We start from the raw sequence: 19,267 nt of genomic DNA, 5'->3' as shown, positions 1-19,267 counted from the left end.
GGAGAAGCAATGTGGAACGGAGTTTCGCAGTGGGCTAGAGGAGGAGGAGGAGACCAATGAGTCTGTGACTACATGGATTCAGTGGCCATAAACCCTTACAGAGGGGATGCACAGGGGCTGCAGTCCCCTCTTGCTGGGCTGGAGTAGCAACTGCAGAGCTGTTCCATGCACAGCGTGTGGGCTTGGGGGTGAATTCTCTCTCCCTCCTAGTTTCCACTTAGTTCTTCAACAAAGTTAATTTATTCCACCTTTGTGCAAAGTGTGTAAATTTCACTCATTCACTTAAAGAATGTTTAAAGTAGGCACCTATAGCTTGTCATTCCAGACTCGTCCATCAAGTCCGATATCTTACCTGTGGCAGTGAACTATTCCTAGGGCAAGTACTATAGGTTAACATAGTTGGTCAGCTGTGCAATGCTGTAGGAGGGGAGCGGTGTGAAAAACTTCCTTCCTCTGATACAATCAACTGATGCTCTACACATGCAATTTGCCCCCTGTTTTAGTATGAAACTTTGACTAGTACTAATGTGCTCTGCTTATATATTATTGTTCTTTTGGCTTTTGCATCAAGTGCCTGTAATTTCCAAAGGTTGGTTGTTGACCACACTAACAACTTGAGAGGTGAGCAGAAGTCAATTGAAAATTCCCTAACCATCTTTTGCCCACAGCCCAGCATAAACCAGTTGTTTAAAGGTCACACTAAAGGAGACTTCAAACAATAGTCCCTGACACTGAGGTAGAACAGCTACAAACCAAGGTACAAAGAGCTTATACAGAGCAATTGGCAAGTCAGCAAGCAAGTCAGCAGGTGTTTTGACAGAAGCTTCAGTGGGAACCAAGATTTGTCCCTATGTATTTAATGTAACCGGAAGGATAAACTGAAAAGCAAGGAAACAAGTTCTATGCACTGTTCTACCCAGTCTCAGAAGGAATGCTGGATATATTTCCCATAGGCACAGTTTGACTCTGTTATGGCTCGCTCTCTCAGAACACAATCCCTTAGCTGCAGAAAAACCTAGGCATAACTGGCATTTCACAGCACTTGCTAGTTTCCAGTGCTATCCCAGACAACACTGCTTCACCCCAATTGAGACAAGCCGAAGTGTCTGCATGATGTTTAGTGCTTCACTTCCACTGCAGCACGGTGTGTATTACAAGCTGCTGCACAGTGACTGTCAGCTCCGTGACACTAAACCGAGTCCTTTGTGGGGAACAGGGAGGACATATCCATCTTGACTGAAGCTGTGGATGAGGCGCATTGCAGATTCTTCCATACCCCTTGTGATGTTGTATTGAAGGGAAGGTGACCATCTACACTAATATGGTCACTGCTGTTGCAAAATTGTGGTAAATCTTAGACAAAGTATGCCTTGTAAGGTATCACTGGAAAAGCTGTAATCTGCTAAGTATTATTATCCTGTTTAGATGTGTGTATCATCATTGTACGTGACGTTATGAAACTTGGCTGCGTGTTTGTAACTCAAACTTGTCGTGAGTCTGGGAAACACCCCCAGGTTAGCCCTTCAGAAACAACAAAAGGAGCTGCGAATGTGAGCCTCTGCATGTCGTTTCAGAGTCTACAGCCTCAGCAGTACATAGCACGCAAAAGGTGCAAACAAAATTTGCAATTCATATGAAGAACTGGTGGCCCAGCACGTACATCATGTAGTTGCTTAACTCTGTAACGCAGTCAGGATTTTCCAGGAGAGGGGTCAACATATAAAAGACAAGAACAAAAGGTGCCCCGCTAGATCTTTCCCCCCACATCTCTGGACTGATGAACTTTGACAAATTTTTGAACAAAGGATTGAGGTCCCCCATACTATTTGGGCAAATCCAGAGATATAAAAATCAATCAGATATAACATCCCTGTTAGCATTTTGGATTTACAAGCTTGAATTCAACTGTAATGTAACTCACCCACTTTAAACCTCTGCTTAACTCTCATTTCTTTTCTTAGCTAATAAACTTGACTTAGTTACTGAAGTAATTGGCTGGCAGTGTTGTCTTTGGTGACATCCTGAGCATCTGGTGACCTGGGGTGTGTGACCGATCCTTTGGGATTGGAAGAACCTAATGTGTGGTGATTTTTGGTTTTAATAATCTGTCACCACAGAAGTCCAGTTTATCTGGGTGATAATATAGGATGGAGTGCCTAAGGGGACTGCCGGTGTATTCCTGGTGAACTAGTATAGTAGTCCAGAAACACACGATTGTTGCTGGCTTGTGTGGCAGAGTGCTGACCTTGTCCCTGTGGGTCCCGCGCTTTCAGGCAGTTTATGCTAGCTTCAGAGGCTCACTGCAACCCTCCATGTAGCCCTTCTCTCTCTAAGGCCAGGGATGCAGTCTACTGAGCCATTTTCATCATAAGCCAGCAATGGAGGTTGGTGAGAGAACTCCCACAGTCTCTGTTACTTCTACGGCCTCATGCAAAACAGTTTAGCCTCCTGTCCTGACAGGGGCCTGTCTTCCCCTCCCAGAAGGTGTTTCTGTAGTGGTGGGTTGGGGGGAACCCGGGCCCGCCTTCTACTCCGGGTCCTGGCCCAGGGACCCTAATGGTAGCAGCTCTTGGCAGCCAACCTTTTACTGCCAGAGTTGCTACATTTCCCTGGGCCACTTCCCCACAGCTCTCCTGCTTCTCCTTTCTTCACCCTTACCTTAGGGCTCCCTTACCAATGACTTGAGGGTGTCTTCATTAACCAGCCCTTCAGCCACACTTCCGGTCCCCTGGCTCCCCTCTGCCTGACTGGAGTGAGGCCTTTTATATTATCAGAGGGGCCTTAATTAGAGTCAGGTGGTCACATTAGCTTAATGGCCTCACCTGACTCTTTGCAGGTTAATTGGAGTCAGGTGTTCTCATTAGCGTGGAGCAGACCCTGCTCTGGTCAGTCAGGGAACAGAAAACGATTAATCCGGTGGCCAGTATATCTGCCTTCTGCTACTCTGCTGTACCCAACTGGCCTGGGTCTATCACACTTGGTTAAAGCTAATTATAGAATATACCACCAGTTTGGGAGCATCTGCCCAGTTTGGACAGTCTGACCGGAGATGGCTCTCTCAGCCGAGACCCGTTCCAGACACCGGTGACATCCCTGTTTAAGGGGAGCTCCTCTATCCACTGAACACTCCCACCAACACACACATACACATTCTGTTTGAACATGTATGCAGGAATGCACCACTCCCACCTGGATTAGGAGAGTGTGTGCGTGGGTGGGAGGGAGGGGGAGAGAAAGACTGCACATCAAGTCTTGGGCCTTGTAGTCAATAACCTCACCAAACAGGACAGAGGAGGCTCAAGGTTTCTTTGAACTGCCCTGTTAGTTTCACCAGTTAATGGCTCCTACCTAGACCTTCCTCACACCAAACATGCAGTAGCATATTTCTATAAACTCACTGTGAATTAATGATTAAAAAAACAATTACCTATAAATAATTATTCAAATTATTCAAATTGAATTCAAATTCAAATTAGGATTCAAATCACATTTGCATGTTTCAGGTCAGTTAGCAACCTGGAGGATGTAATCCCAATTCACCAACCTTTCCACCGTCGCTACATTTTCGAGCTCATCTGGACTGAGTTTGCTGGCGGAGCTCCGCGTGACTGGCTCTCTAATACACGTCAGTAGTGTGGCCCCCTGCTTCACAGCTAGTTTCAGCTCATCCTGGAGAGAGACAGGCAAACACACACACACACACACACCAGTTCAAATAAGGTTTTACCAAATCCCAGGTTAAGTCGTTATTTTTCTCTCTCAAAGGAGAAGCACTGCCATTACCAGTGAAGGGTATTTTTGTAGGGACTGAACACTGGAACACAGCAGGGGCGCTTGACAAGAAGGCTGCATTTAGTGACCTGCCTAGAATCGAAGAGATGCAGCCTGACATGAGCAGTGACAACAATGATTTTGGTGTCTCTTGAGGGACAGAATAATTCTAGAATTTTCTGGGTTTGTGACTGGTCAAAATTCTCCTTCCGTCATAGAGTTTAAGGCCAGAAGGGCCCACTACATCATCTCGTCTGCCCTCCTATATATCACAGGGCACTAACACCACTCAGCACCCACACACTAACCCCAACCATCAGAATTAGACCGGAGTATTGCAGACCACGGAAGACTAGATTATTCTGTGCCATAGGCAGAGACTAGGTGGGATTTAGGTGCACCAGTGCTCAAGACCCCCACAATGGCTGGAAAATGATTAAATGAGATATACCCGGATAATCCTGGCAAGTGACCCATGCTGCAGAGAAAGGTGGAACCCCTCCCCGCCTCCCAAGATCACTGCCAATCTGTCCTGGGGGAAAATTCCTTCCTAACCTCACATATGGCAACCATCAGATTAGTTACGATTGCTAACCTTGCCCATCTATAATCTGTTGTTATCCCCAGTAATCAACAGGTGTTACCTTCCTTTACCCAAATTCTTTTGCCCATTTATAAACAGTTAAGTAGCTAAAAAATACCAAGAATGGACTCTCAGTAATTTTGGAAATCAAACCCTGGTCTCAATTTACCAAAAAAAGGGCCCTACCACAAGTGGGCCCACTTACAAAAATGTAATCTCTGTTAAAAATTTTCCACAAAATGCATAAAAATATAACAGAGATAAACCAGTTTATCATTTGGGTTCGGCCATTTCTGTTGTTTTGTTTAACATTTTCTCTTCCTTTCTTCAGTAATAAAATAGGTATGGTTAATAAGTGCAGTTATTATGCTTGGCTTTGATCGTGGTGTTCCCCAAGGTAAGTGAAAAAACCCTACCACTAAAATAGAAGTCACAACACAAAGTTGGCTGTAAAAAAGGAAACAATCAGTAAGAGCTGCCCTTCTGTTTCTAAACTAAATATTTTTAGTAATTCTGAAAATATAATTTCTTGGCATCCAACTGAAAATGACCCCTTTCGGACTTGTAGTTTAGACAGTTTACAGGGCCGGAAAATGTCACCATTGAGATGTCCCAGCACACAATGGAACTCTGCTGAACAGCATGGCAAGAAAATCCTCCAAATATTAATGATTAAACCTGTTGAACTGGAGATATTTATGATTCATTGGGAGGTGAACTATCTGCTTCAATTACCTTTGGAAATAACCAAACAATCATCCATTTTCTGACATAGCAGTAAAACATATCTGAGAAGTTTTCAAAATAAATCACTTTTAAAATGTATAGTATGTACCTTCTAAAAATGAAACCTACATCTATCTCTGAGTTGTGAAGAATATGTATTAAGGTTCTAACAACCAACAAGAATTCACTTTTATGTAGAAATCCATGATTACATCGAGTCTTCCTGACTAGTGATTTAAATCAAATCCACCTTGAGCACTGCCCTAACCTCACAGGGGGTCTGTGAGGATAAACACATTAAAGATTGTGAGGCGCTCAGGTACTGTGGTAATGGAGGGCAGATAAGTACCCAAGGTGGATGGTAAATAGAGGCACTAAGTGAGCAGTTGTTTAAAGTTTGTTTTGACCAGAGATTAAAAGGAGGTTGATTCGGTATCACTGGTGGCCTTGTGCCTGTGGCTGTGGCTTGGTTTGAATGATAGCATGCTCCTTTTGTGTGGGATGGCACGGTAAGGAACAAGAGCTCTGAAATGCATTTTAAAGTCTTGTGAGGATTTCCGTGAAATAGCCTTTGCTACTTTTGCATACGTTTTTGTCTCACTGGGCTTCATTCTCACTCTCGGGCTGCACAAAGGAAAGTCGCCTTCATTTTAAATCGTTGGAGGTGACAGAAGTTGTATTCAATGCTAACTGAACAGAGCAGGAGGGAGCTGATGCAATAGCTATTTGAGAACACTAGAGGGAGCTCAGGGAAGGAGTCCAGGAAGAGGGAATAGCAAGATGGCAGAGAGCTGCTTCATCTATTTTTGTGAATTAATAAAAATTCAATTTTGTATTAGTGCTTCCCTCCTTCAGACAAAATTTTAATAATAGATCTTCCTCCTCCGGTTATGTGTATGAATTAGTTTCGTTGACGCAATCTGCCTCCGCTTTCTGCAACAAAGCTCCTGAGACACTGAGTTACCTTACTTGGCATGCTCCCGTCTTTAATTACCCTCAGAATAAGGGTCCGATCCAAATCCCACTGAAATCAGTGGAAGTCCTTCCATTGACTTCACTGGGCTGTGAATCAGGCCCTGTGCTTTCACTGGGGTTGCCCCCTTTCTAATGGCTGGGGACTGGACCCTCGAGGCCCCACCCCTGCCCTGCCTCTTCCTCCAAGGCTCCACCCCCTTCTCCGCCTCTTCCCCCAAAGTCCCGCCCCGGCACACCGCGAGTCGCACAAGCAGCCTGGCCCTGGAGATGGCAGTGGCAGCTGCTGCGCAGCCTCCTTCTTTCTGCTTAGGGTTGCCACCTTTTCCACAGATTAAAAAAAAAAACAGCCAAACATCAGGGCTTGTCCAATGGCACCCGGACACACCAGCCAAAACCCAGACTGTCCGGGTGAAAACCAGATGGGTGGCAACCTGAGCGTTCATCAGTCTATTCCATGCTAACTTCACGACTGATTTCAGAATGCTGAACTTCCAAGGCTGCCAAGAGGAAGGCAATGCAATTCAGCAGAGGGCCCTCACTTCAGTTCGCTCAAACAGCTATTTAGCATCCTTCTAGTACAGTTACCTCTGCCAGAGCCATCTCAACAGCACACTGACTAATTAAGGTCTGCTCCTGCTTCTGCAGAAATCAATGGCCAAGCTCCCACTGATTTCAGTGGAGCACCGCCTGGCCCTAGTACGCCACTGTTGTGTCCCAGAAAAAGGACAGAATAGATCCAAGTGAAAAAGAACGATATCCAGTCCCCTAATTTCAACCATTCCTATTAACTAATTTCTGTCTGTTCAATGCTTTGAAAAGCTAAAGCGCTGTCTAAATCTACATGCCATTATGAGCCCTTAAACAAACATGCAAGGGAAGGACAAAGAAAAACTGTGGAAAATATAGAGGAGTGAATTCGGTGGCAGGAGTGGCGTCAGGGAGAGAGACTCCTGTTAATCCTATTCTATCAGGAACACTGCTTTGAAGTCAGCTGCATCTGCCCAAGATCCTATCAGAATCTCCTGAAAGGTTTGGTACTGGCAGTCCAGTGGATGCAGCTGCAAAACCCAAAAGCACACAATGGACCTGTCCAACAGCTGAAAAATCCACTCAGAATGCAAGAGCTGAAATGCAGCGAGAGAATGATTCTGTTCAACTCCACGGAGAGAAAGGATCTCACTGAATTTTAAGGCAACCCCCAACCACACGTGTGGCCTGGAATACAGGGATTTAGGTTCCCGAGAATTCCCACCAGCAAGTGGACTTCATGGCTTGCCGTAAGAGTGCAAAAACACGGTTTGCAATAACAGCCACACTCCTGTTGTTTTAACTTTTGTGCATTGATGCGCAGGGAGGGTGTTTCAACCCTTATTGATGCAACTCTGGCAACCATTCAGAAACATTCAAGTGCCATCCAATTCCCAATCAGCGTTGCCCAGCTAAACGTCAGGCTCAGCAGAGATGCAGCACAAACATTCACAGCTGCAACCTGCACTCGTCTGCGCTGAAAACTCTTGTTCAGTGTACAATAGAACAAGAATAATTAGTAATATTCTACACTTACGTATACATGTTGTAAATCTAAAGATCACGCACCCATTACAAAGCCTCTGTGTGCATTCACAGCTTAGATCCCCTCAACATGCAGAGGCTTCAAGGATCCCAAAGCACTTTACAAACTATGGATCAGATCATACCATGCGCTGAGAGTCATCATTGCACGCTGAAGTCAATGGGTGTTGAAGACACATGGGATTGTGTCCTTTATACACATAGCCCCACTGATATGCAGCTACCTAGGGGATAGGACAGCAGCTGGTATACTTCATCTTAGAAGGGAGAAGGGATGTTTTGGGCCCAAGATACCAGGGAGAAAACCCTATTCTTAAAAAATCTACCATGGGATTTTTAGGGTATGTTTACACTGCAGTGTAAGCCCAGGAGTTGAACTCAGGCTCAAGCCTAGCCCCCCTGACATCCACCCATAAATCGCTCTAACACAAGGCTCAGACCCAGGGTCCCAGGACCCTACATGGGTGGAGGATCTGAGCCTCAGTCAAGCTGGAACCCTGGGTTCAAGTCCTATTGCTTTGCAGTGTAGACACAGCCCCCCCTGGACTCACGCTCTGGGAGTCCACCAAAAGCATCCCACAATCCCACAGGTCGACCTTCTTTGTCCTCTGGACAGTCAAGTTTTCCCACACTGCACCACGAACTAAGGGCTAGAGTGGCCACATTTGGGGAGGAATTCTGGGATACGGGTGGTTGGACTCGGGCTGCATAATGTACTGTAGATGCTGGAACCCGAGGCTGGAACCCAGGGTTCAACAATTTCTAATCTGGGGTTACAAATGAGTGTAGCTGCTCAAGCCCTAGGTTAACAAACCCAAGGTCTGCTAATCTGAGTTCCAACAACGTTGGGCATATATTGTACTATAGACATACCTTTTGTATGAGTACACACAGCAAACAAGACCTTGTTTTTTAAGTTTTCTTCTGGAACACACACACTCTGAAGAAGGTAGGAGGGCTCAGATGACATTGCCAGGATGTGACTGTGTGTTTTGAGGGGCCTCATCTGTATCAGCCTTTTGGGGGGAACTCTCCGCCTCTGGCACTAACCCTAGTGTTAATAACAATGGCAGTGCTGGAGTAGAGAAGCACTAGTACTTTCTACCTCCACATCATCTACACCTGCTCTGAGCTGCCAGGTTTCCTGAAAGAAGCTAGCATAGCCAGGGAGCGTAGGTATTTCACACCCGAGCCTTAGACCACTCCGCCATAACATGGTTAGTGAGATTGCTAATGCCAGGTTCTGCCGTCTGAAAGGAACGAGGCAAAACCAACTTTTAGAGCCAATCTACAGCACAAGGTAAAACTCGTACCTACTCTGCCTCCAAACAACACAGGAAAAGCCAGTTCTCTACCAGGCAACCCCAAAAAGTCAGGACTCTTGTTCTAGCTCATCTATTGGCCAGCCTCTAGCATTAATTTAATGCCAGCTTCTGTAGCTTCCTAAAGTGCGTTAGGTAATTACTAGTTATGTGGCAAGTGGAAAAAAAAATGACACTTTATTTTTCACTCCTCCCTGGAGCAAGCCAAGGCTGAATCAATGCAGAGAGCAAACCTGCTCTTGGGAAATCCTACATTGCACCAAGTGGCAAGGCTGTCACGCAGCATTACTCACCTTCAGCTTGTCGTGGTGCTGTGTGTGGGAGGAGAGGAGTTCCTCTGTGCACTGCACATCGTTGGGAAGCTCAGTCTCTGCCAGGTTCGTTCCAAAGGTCTGTAGCATCTGTGCTGTCGTTTTCACCGTCATGGCAAAGTTCTCAATGGCCTGGAAAGGCAGCAGCATTATACAGCATCACAAGCTGGTTATTTCACAGTTCAACAGTATTTCTTAGTGTATGGTACCATGCTTTGAAGCGGTGAATGTGACATACTGGTAAAGGGTGTCACGTCTCCCCCTAGTGCAGGGGTTCTCAAACTGTGGGTCTGGACCCCATTTTAATGGGGTTGCCAAGGCTGGTGTTGGCCATGGGCCGCAGCAAGTCTGTAGCCAAAGTAAAAGCTCCACCACTCAGGCCTGAAGCTAAAGCCAAATGCCCACCACCCAGGCTAAGGTTACATGCCCCCCACCCAGGGCAGACGCCCTTGGGCTTCAGCTTTGGCCCCCCGGCCCATGGAGGAGCTCAGGCAGTGGGGCTCAGGTGGCCTCGGTCTTTGGTCCCCCCTCCTGGGGTCGTGTAGTAATTTTTGTTGTCAGAAGGGGGTCACGGTGCAATGAAGTTTGAGAACCGCTGCTCTAGTGGATGGTCCACTATGGGATAACAGGTTAATACTGCTACTAGCTAATGGAGTTAGTCCTTTAGCTCAAGCTGTAGAGTTCGGTGCTGTGGTGCTGAAGATCCCAGGTGCAAGTCCTGCTGACAAGCCAGGCAGCGCATCATTATATGGGGTAGATCAACAATTACAATCACCTCCATTTCCCCGCTGGAGAAATTCACAGAGCTAATGTGACTTGCCCAAAGCCACAGGGGGTCGGTGTGGGAGCCAAGATTAGAATTTAAAGAATTCTGGCTCACAGTCCTGTGTGAAGCTCACTGGAATATTCTGCAATGTTGAAAGCATTTATGTAAGGCCTTGTCTAGGCTGAGAGGACACTGAAGAACTCAGCAAAGCTTTTTCCAGTTAATGTTTTTATAGTCAGATTCCCACTGAGGAAGAATATCTGTCTACATCTCACGTATCAGGATGTACAAATCCAGAATGCCCATCTGTATTTGAAGCAATATTCCACAGTCATCCCCTTCCATTCCTTTGCCCGTATTGCAATGGTCCCCAAACTTTTCATGATCACGCCCCCCCCTTACCTCGTCCAGGCCCACCCACAGCTGGGACCGGAAGCGGGGCTGTGGCTCCTGGGTGAGGAGGGACATGGACAGGGGCAACCGGGCTGAGGCTGGGGCCCCAGCTGAGGGCGGATCTACAGCTGGGAGCAGAGCTGTGGCCGGGGGCAGGGCTGGGGCTGGGAATGGAAGCCATCACCGGGCCACGGTTGGGGTCCATGCCTGGGGGTGTGGTTGAAGCCCTGGCCGGGAGCGGAGCTGCAGATGAAGGCGGAGATGGACTAGCTGATGCTCCCTCTCTACCTGCCCTTAGGGGCTAGCCTGGGCCCTGCAGCACGCCCCGAATGTTCCTCCATGCCCCCCTAGGGGAGCGTGTCCCACAGTTTGGGGACCATTGCCATATCATTATTGAAAACTTAACACAACTTTGAGTATTGTTGCCTCTCCATCCCTTGAATGCTTCTACATAACTATTTCTCACAACCAAATTGAGACGGATCAATTTTTATTTTTTTATTTTTTTTTAAGATGAAAGTGAGAGTTATGAAGGCTATGGAAAGAAGCATGCAAACCCTTCAAACCACTCACTCCCATACTAGTTTTTCAGGGTGAAATACTTTGATCAAACTCATCTACTGTGACAAAAAGCTTTTTATCTTGCATCAAGTAGCTGCATGAGATTTTTTTCTTCATGTTACAAGAGCCCTGCCCTACTTTATTTAGGCACATGCAGAGATTGCATTCCTTATAGCTGCTAGCGATTGTTTTCTCTGTCCCAAATGTTTACACTTGGACCAAGCTAACTGCAACTGTGCTCAGGAAGTTGTCAAGGCCAGTTATGCAATGCATAGGTGGTGGTTGCTTGCTTGATTGCTGTGAGATTCCCCGTTCTGGTGAAGGGTGAAATTCTAGATTAACAACTCTGCTAGCGGCATGCTATGTGCTCAGTGTAAAACAAATACTGGGAGACTGCTACAAACGGGGCAGAGAAAAATTTTAACCAATAAACCCTGCCCCCCCCAACACCCCGACACAGTTTCTATACCACATACACACCCAGCTTAGCATCTTCTGTCCGTAATGCACAATGCAAACTTTCCTTTAGCTAATTTGTTTTTAAACTGAATGATGTTGCAATTTGTGACCATTTGCAAAGCCCACAAATAATCCACGTTTCACCCTCTCCTGAAGGGAGAGCAACTTCTGGTCTTTCGTAAAGGTATCTCTTCAGCACAGTTGAGACTCGGGGCCTGTTTCACTTCTTACTTAGGGTGAAATCCTGGTCCCACTGATAGGTTTCAGAGTAGCAGCCGTGTTAGTCTGTATTCGCAAAAAGAAAAGGAGTACTTGTGGCACTTAGAGACTAACCAATTTATGTGAACATAAGCTTTTGTGAGCTACAGCTCACTTCATCGGATGCATTCAGTGGAAAATACAGTGGGGAGATTTATATCCATAGAGAACATGAAACAATGGGTGTTACCATACACACTGTAACGAGAGTGATCACTTAAGATGAGCTATTACCAGCAGGAGAGCGGGGGGGGGGGAGGGGGAGAGGGGGAACTGTTGTAGTGATAATCAAGGTGGGCCATTTCCAGCAGTTGACAAGAACGTCTGAGGAAAACTATTTCACCCCCCCCCCCCCCGCCATTGTTCCTCAGATGTTCTTGTCAACTGCTGGAAATGGCCCACCTTGATTATCACTACAAAAGGTCCCCCCCACCCGCTCTTCTGCTGGTAATAGCTCACCTTAAGCGATCGCTCTCATTACAGTGTGTACGGTAACACCCACTATTTCATGTTCTCTGTGTATATAAATCTCCCCACTGTATTTTCCACTGAATGCATCCGATGAAGTGAGCTGTAGCTCACGAAAGCTTATGCTCAAATAAATTTGTTAGTCTCTAAGGTGCCACAAGTCCTCCTTGGTCCCACTGATGTCAGTGATAAAACTCCCATTGACGTCAATGGGGGCAGGAGGATCTCATTCTTACACTGGTGCATAGGCGGTGACACCAGGGCTATTAAATTGGGGGGTATTAAAAATAGTGGGTGCTGAGCACCCACCATCAGCCCTCCCGATTCAGCTCCTCCCCCTCCCACCCAGCGCCTCCTGCCCACTGTGGATCAGCTGTTCAGCGGTGTGCAAGAGGCGCTGTGGGGGAGGGGGCATAACAGGGCAGAGCAGAGGCAGGGCGGGGGATTGAGGGAAGGGGTGGAGTAGGGGCGGGGCCTGTGGTGGAGCGGGGGTCCAGCACCCCCCAGCAACTCATAAAGACGGCGCCTATGCACTGGTGTAAGGCAGGAGTGACTCCAATGAAGTCAGTGAAGATACAAAGGTTGGGTGCCAGGATAACAACTTGTCTACACAAGGAAGTTATTCCAGAATAACTAGGATATGAATTTAAAGCACAGAATAGCTATTGCAGAATAGCTATTCTGGTCAATTTCCCCATGCAGACAAACCCATAAGAGAATGGAAAATCAGTCTGTATGGCTAGAAAACAAGATCATCATGACTTCAAGGGGAGGGGGAAAAGCTCAGCTTCATAAGGGCAGTAAAATGCACACCATGATATTAAAGTCACATGGGAATTTAGCAAACCAAGTACCTTTTCTCAGTATGGAGGTGTGACACAGAGGTCCCCTGGTGGTTCACTACTCGGTCAGCAACTCTTTGCAGGCCTGACATGCTCACTACACCTAACACAACATTGTCATGATATTTATCCAAAAGGTGGCATCACTGGAAAACTCATAACTCAACGATTATTAACATTCTTATGTGATGTACGTATGGCAAATCCACAAAGGACTTGTTATGCTGGAAAGATGGGACCAAAATGTGCTTAAACCAACCATGTCCAGAAGAGTTGATAATCAGTTTTTCTCCAGAGGAAGGAAAGAGGCCAACACCTCAAGCCAGGTGTGGCCAAATTCAGTGGGCTATTCATTTGTGTGAGTTGCAGGAACAGATCATTTGCACTGTAAAAATCACCACTTTGGGGGACTAGACAGCATGGAGTCTACACCAGACAGCGTGGGGACCTCACACAACAGGGAAAAGGAGCCTTGTCTTGGCTACCTTTTCACAGACTACATTTCAAAGGTTTACTGGACTATAAAAAGAAAGGGGAGAGAAACCCACAGTTATCCATTACTGGGCAGATACAAGAGGCCAGAGCTCTTGTACATCTGAGAAAAGGAGATCCTTCAACCCAGGGGGTTGAAGTCTCTGGGAACTGAATATAGGTGAGAAAGCTGCTTAGGTAAAGACTATAACTGGCTGAAATTAAGTTCCAGTCACAGAAGTGGGTTTTTTACCCATGAAAGTTTATGTCCAAATAAATCTGTTAGTCTTTAAGGTGCCACTGGACTCCTCGTTGTTTTTGTGATACAGACTAACACGGCTACCCCTCTGATACTTAGTCACAGAAGTGTATTTTTGCTTTTGTTTGTAACCATTTCTCTCTTTATCCCTTGTACCTGAACTTACTTTTTTTAACTGAATAAACTTGTTTTATGTTTTATCTAAACCAAGCAAGTGCTTTGACTGCACTGAAGTGATTATTAAAGCCAGTCAAGATAACAAGCTGCAGTGTCTGTCTCTTTAAAGGAGAAGCAAATGTAATTGCTTCTGCACGTGTCCCAGGAGAGAGCTGGACACTGCAGGGAGACAGATTTGGAGAAATTCAGGACTGGGGGGAGTGTTGGAGTCACTCTTCAAACAGTAACTGGGCTGTGGAAGCCAGGGTGTGATCTGTATGCTTGTCTGCTGGCTGTTGGTGTCTAGGTTGTGAGCCACAGCTGCAGAGCAGTGAAGGCACCTAGAGCTGCAGGGCAAGCAGTGACACAATCCTTTACTGGTCTGGGCTGAGCCCCAGAATGTCACAGCAGGGGACATGAAAGTCCCATAAAAAAGCAAGAACCATGAACAGCTGGAAGTCACTCTGTGTGAGAAAATCATGCCCTTCGCCGTGTGGTTTGTCATAAGGAAATAGCCAGAAATATTCTGAGACATTTCTTCTGAGAGTTTTAAGCCTGCGTTGGTGGTCAATTACAGAGTTTGGCCAAAACCAGCCACTCAGCTCAGAACACTTCCCGACATAGGGTTTAGTTCCACACATCCCCAAAGGTCCCAATCCTACAAGCAGATCTGCCCAGATGGACCTCGGCACTGCTCACAGCCCCAGTGAAATCAATCCCTTTCCAGATCAGGGCCCAACTTTGCATTTTGCTCCTTTCTGCATAAGAAGATGAATGAACACCTTTGGTCTTAACAGTCCGGAATTTGAGATAAGGTCTTTGCAGCTGCCATCCTTTCCAAGACAATAACTTATTCGTATGTATGGATGATTAGCCATTGAAATACATTAATCAACCCAAGAGGGGGGATTAAACATCTAAGCAAGTAACAAGTTCTTTCAGGGTCAATAGAAAGAAAAGTCTTTCTTTGTGCCTTCCAGTTCCAATTATTACTGCCATACTGTTCTTTGGTTATCGAAGAAATGAGACCCACTCTGTCATGCATTTTTACATAGTGAAGAAATGAAAACAAAGGAAAATATACTCCTGGGGGAATTCTGCGTCATTGCACATGCACAGAATTCATGGCCTCCACAGATTTCTTTGCTTCCCTGCAGAAAAATGACTTATGATGGGGAAGTAAAGGGAAGCTGCAAGAACGGTCATGCGCCCCTCCCCAGCAGTGCAGGCAGATCGGTTTGGGCACCCAGAGCAGCTTGTGGAGACATAAATCACCACCGGAGTGGGGGGGCTGGGCAGTCATGTATGTGAGAGAGAGAGAGAGAGAGAAAGAGAGACTCTGTCCGTCTCGCTCACTACTGCGGTATGCTTAGCGTGGAGGGGCAGGGCTTTGGGGTGTTTCTGAGGAGGTAGGTGTGGGCCAGGCTCTGTCCCCTCAGGCAGAGCAGAATGTAGCAGCCTGCCTGCTTAGTGAATTGTTCCCATTGTTCTTAGTGAATTCCCCCAGGAGTATAAAACAGGTGTAAAACATCTAAGGCTCCTTTACATTGTCAGAGTGGTGTAAAGGAGCCTTATTGTAAAGGACAGTATGGTCTTATAAATGCTTATGGTGCTTTAGCGATTAGAACTGGTCTACATTTTTGGACTGAAAATAATTCCTATCAAAATGTGCTCCATGAACTGTTTGCTACTGACCTCTCTGGAGATGGTCAGTAGCCAATATAAATTGTGAGTTTGAGTCCCCAGCCCTTGCTTGCTCTTCAGTTGCCGATGATGTAACACTGAGCATATGGCTGCATATATTTGTTGACTAATAACTAGAAGTAAAGAGGCAATACTAGCTACATTACTATTAGACAAAGGGGATTTGGGGATTTCCTCCAATGCTCCCCTCTCTCCATCCATTGTACTGTAGGTTTAAATAAATTACCAAAATAATTGAAAGCAGCGTGATTATATTGCATTATTTTAACAAATAAAATATGCAGAATTTTAAAATATTGTGCGCAGAATTTTTAATTTTTTTATTCTGAATTTTTAATTTTGGCACAGAATTCCCCCAGGAGTAAAAATAAAATCCAGTGGCTTCAGTGCTTTTTTCCTCACAAACACAGGAATATTTGATTCTCATTAAAGTGAGGTTCTTAGGCTCTGACTCAGCAAAGCACTTAAGTACATGCTTAACGTTAACCATGTGCTGCAGTCTCATTGCTTTGCTGCATAGAGATGCTGTATTGAATTGGGGTCCTACTACAGAGAAGCATTTGGATGTAAGCTTCACAGACCAGTCTTTCCAAGCCCCTACAAGATTTTGGGATGGTCTTTTCTCCCTCCATTGTGTAGTGGATTTGGGTGAATAGATTCCATTAAGCTCTAATAAAAGTCACAGGCCTAACTTTAACTGGAGAATCATCCGTTAATATTTAAGTAGAAATCATCACCTGGAGACTTCAGGATGCAGAATGGAATGAATACAAGACACAATACTCACAGTTCGATGGTGTATCCATTGACTGTGGCCATATTCCAGGGTTCCCCCTAACTCCCGGGTTAGCTGACTTTTGTCAATATAGCCATGTAGATCAGAAACAGAATTTAACATGATGATCTGCAATGATGAATCCAAACACAATGTATTAATTAAGAGAGATAACACTGCAGTTTAGATCCTTCCTCCTAGGTTCCCTATTCAGCTTATATGTGTATGGCCAAATTCCATGCTGACTTCGACCCTGGGCAGTTTCAACAAAACCAATAATTTGTCATTATTTATAATATACATTTGCACTTTCATCTGAGCACCCCTGTGATATATAGATAAATATTATTTATTTTACAGACAGGGAAATCAAGGGACGGGGAGGTCATACAAGTATGCCAAGGGGTGTGCTGAGACTAGACCCCGAAGGTCTGATTCTCCTCTCATTTACACCAAATTTACACCACTGTAACTCCACTAAGTTCAGTGAAGTTACTCCTCATATATCCTGGTGTCATAAGTCCTGATTCTTATTTCCCTGCTCTAACCCTTACATGAGCTACCTTCCCAGCAAACCTGAAAAACTAGAACTGCATAATGAAATAAAGGCAGATTTGTATTAAGCTTCAGATTCATGGATTTCATAGACTTCAACGCCAGAAGGGACCACTGTGATCACTTAGTCTGACCTCCTATAAAACACAGCCCACAGAACTTCCCCCACAATAATTCCCATGACATATCTTTAAGAACATAGGCCATAAAGCGCAAACTTTACACTGGGTGCAGGCTGAGTTTCATACAGCAGGTTGAGAAAGACAGTTTCCTTTACCTTAGCCAATAAAGCATAATCAGCCACAGGTCAGAAACGCATTCAAATGCAAATGAAGGCTAATCAGTAGAGGCGGGCTTTGGCATGGAGAGAAGCACTTAAGAAAGGTAACAGATTAAGGACTGTGGAAACTGAAGTCCACAATGTGTCAATAAAGTTTCTCCTCCGTGTCCCTGTCCCAGCACGCTGCCACATGGACAGAGCATCTGGGCAGAGAGTAACTCAGTCTTCCTTCACATTTGATTCTTGGCTTCTCTGCTAATGTTGCTAACAGGACTCAAGGCCACTAGGAACTCAAGTAAGACCTTCTGGTTGTAGGCCTACAAACTGCCAGCAGCTAGCAAAGTCAGCCAGTCACTATGGTACCAGCCTGGTCCAAATTCAGACCATAGACTCCATAAAAATCTCTGAAAAATCTCCATAACCCATTTCTAATCCTGTGAACCAACCAGTCCCCTGGCAATCCTTTATTTGACACTTTTACACCTATTGGTAGTTATGCCCTTAAAACCCTCAGATGATGGATAATGTTATTTGGATAAGCCAATTAGAATGGACTCATTCAGCAAATCCTCAGTCATTAATTTTGGCAGAGTGTTTATTTCAGGCCAGTGGACCTGACCACTCAGAGCAGAAAGGGAACTAGAACGTCAAAGACCATTTTTATTGCTACAGGCTGGAGGGAAACAGGTAGTGGGAGTGGCCACTGGGTATAAATGTCCCTTTCAGAAATTGATATGTTAGACTCCTATAGAACATTCCATCTAAGGATCTGAAAGTGGGTTACAAACGTTAATGGATCTGCACAATGGCCTTATGAGGTAGGTAGCTAGCTAGTAGGTATCATTATTACTTCTATTTTACAGAGAGATTTGGTGGCTGATTTTCAGGCATCCTGATTGCCCACAACTCCATCTGAAGTCAATGGGAGATGCTCAGCATCGCTGAAGGTCATGTTCTAAATGACTCACACTGTAAAGAACTGGGAATGGAACTCAAGTCTCCTGACTCCCAGGCTTCTGTGTTAACAAAGGAAGTATGACGTAGGGATTAAAAAAGCACAGGAGTGGGAAACTGGAGTTCTGGGTTTTATCCCTGCCACTGATCTGCTGTGAGACCTTGGGCAAGTCACTTAACCCCTCTGTGCTTCTGTTTCCCAAGCTATACAGTGGAGATAACAAGAGCATGCTCAGGGCATGATCCTGAAATTGACTCACTGTGGATGGACGCTTGCACTTGTTTGGAGATAAATGCAGGATCATGGCCTCAGGAACTCTGTTAACTGGCACTTTATACATTCAATAGATTAGATTAGATTAGATGCTTCAAACAGGTTGTAAGGTTTTATTCACCAATCCTTGAGTGTTTTGGGATCCTCAGGCTCCTGGACCCTTGTCATAAATATAAAGGGATGGGTAAACACCTTTAAAATCCCTCCTGGCCAGAGGAAAAGCCCTTTCACCTGTAAAGGGTTAAGAAGCTAGGATAAACTCGCTGGCACCTGACCAAAATGACCAATGAGGAGACAAGATATTTTCAAAGCAGGAGGGGGGCAGAAACAAAGGCTCTCTCTGTCTGTGTGATGCTTTTGCCAGGAACAGAAAAGGAATGGAGTCTTAGAACTTAGTAAAAAGAAAAGGAGTACTTGTGGCATCTTAGAGACTAACCAGTTTATTTGAGCATAAGCTTTCGTGAGCTACAGCTCACTTTATGCGTTAGATTCTGTTCTGTTTAAATGGCTGATAAAATAGCTGTGCTGAATGGAATGTATATTCCTGTTTTTGTGTCTTTTTGTAACTTAAGGTTTTGCCTAGAGGGATTCTCTATGTTTTGAATCTGATTACCCTGTAAGGTATTTACCATCCTGATTTTACAGAGGTGATTCTTTTACTTTTTTTCTTCAATTAAAATTCTTCTTTTAAGAACCTGATTGCTTTTTCATTGTTTTTAAGATCCAAGGGTTTGGGTCTGTGTTCACCTATGCAAATTGGTGAGGATTTTTATCAAGCCTTCCCCAGGAAAGGGGGTGCAGGGTTTGGGGAGGATATTGGGGGGAAAGACGT

At 45.2% G+C, this 19,267-nt stretch overlaps 1 protein-coding gene across 2 annotated transcripts in view; it reads right to left on the bottom strand.

Annotated features, from left to right (window-relative positions):
* MCF2L2 (MCF.2 cell line derived transforming sequence-like 2) overlaps nucleotides 1-19,267 on the bottom strand; it is a 317,075-nt gene that overhangs the window by 171,352 nt on the left and 126,456 nt on the right. For both annotated transcript variants that reach the window (XM_048863063.2, XM_048863066.2), the window contains 3 exons: nucleotides 16,385-16,501; nucleotides 9,243-9,392; nucleotides 3,545-3,669 (listed from right to left, as the gene is read on the bottom strand). In XM_048863063.2, coding sequence (XP_048719020.2) covers nucleotides 3,545-3,669; nucleotides 9,243-9,392; nucleotides 16,385-16,501 — 392 coding nt within the window. The remainder of the gene's footprint in view (nucleotides 1-3,544; nucleotides 3,670-9,242; nucleotides 9,393-16,384; nucleotides 16,502-19,267) is intronic.

Source organism: Caretta caretta, chromosome 9, assembly GCF_965140235.1.
Source record: "Caretta caretta isolate rCarCar2 chromosome 9, rCarCar1.hap1, whole genome shotgun sequence".
Lineage (NCBI taxonomy): Eukaryota > Metazoa > Chordata > Testudines > Cheloniidae > Caretta > Caretta caretta.
The sequence above is the reverse complement of the archived record's forward strand: the minus strand, read 5'-3'. Positions and strand labels throughout refer to the sequence as shown.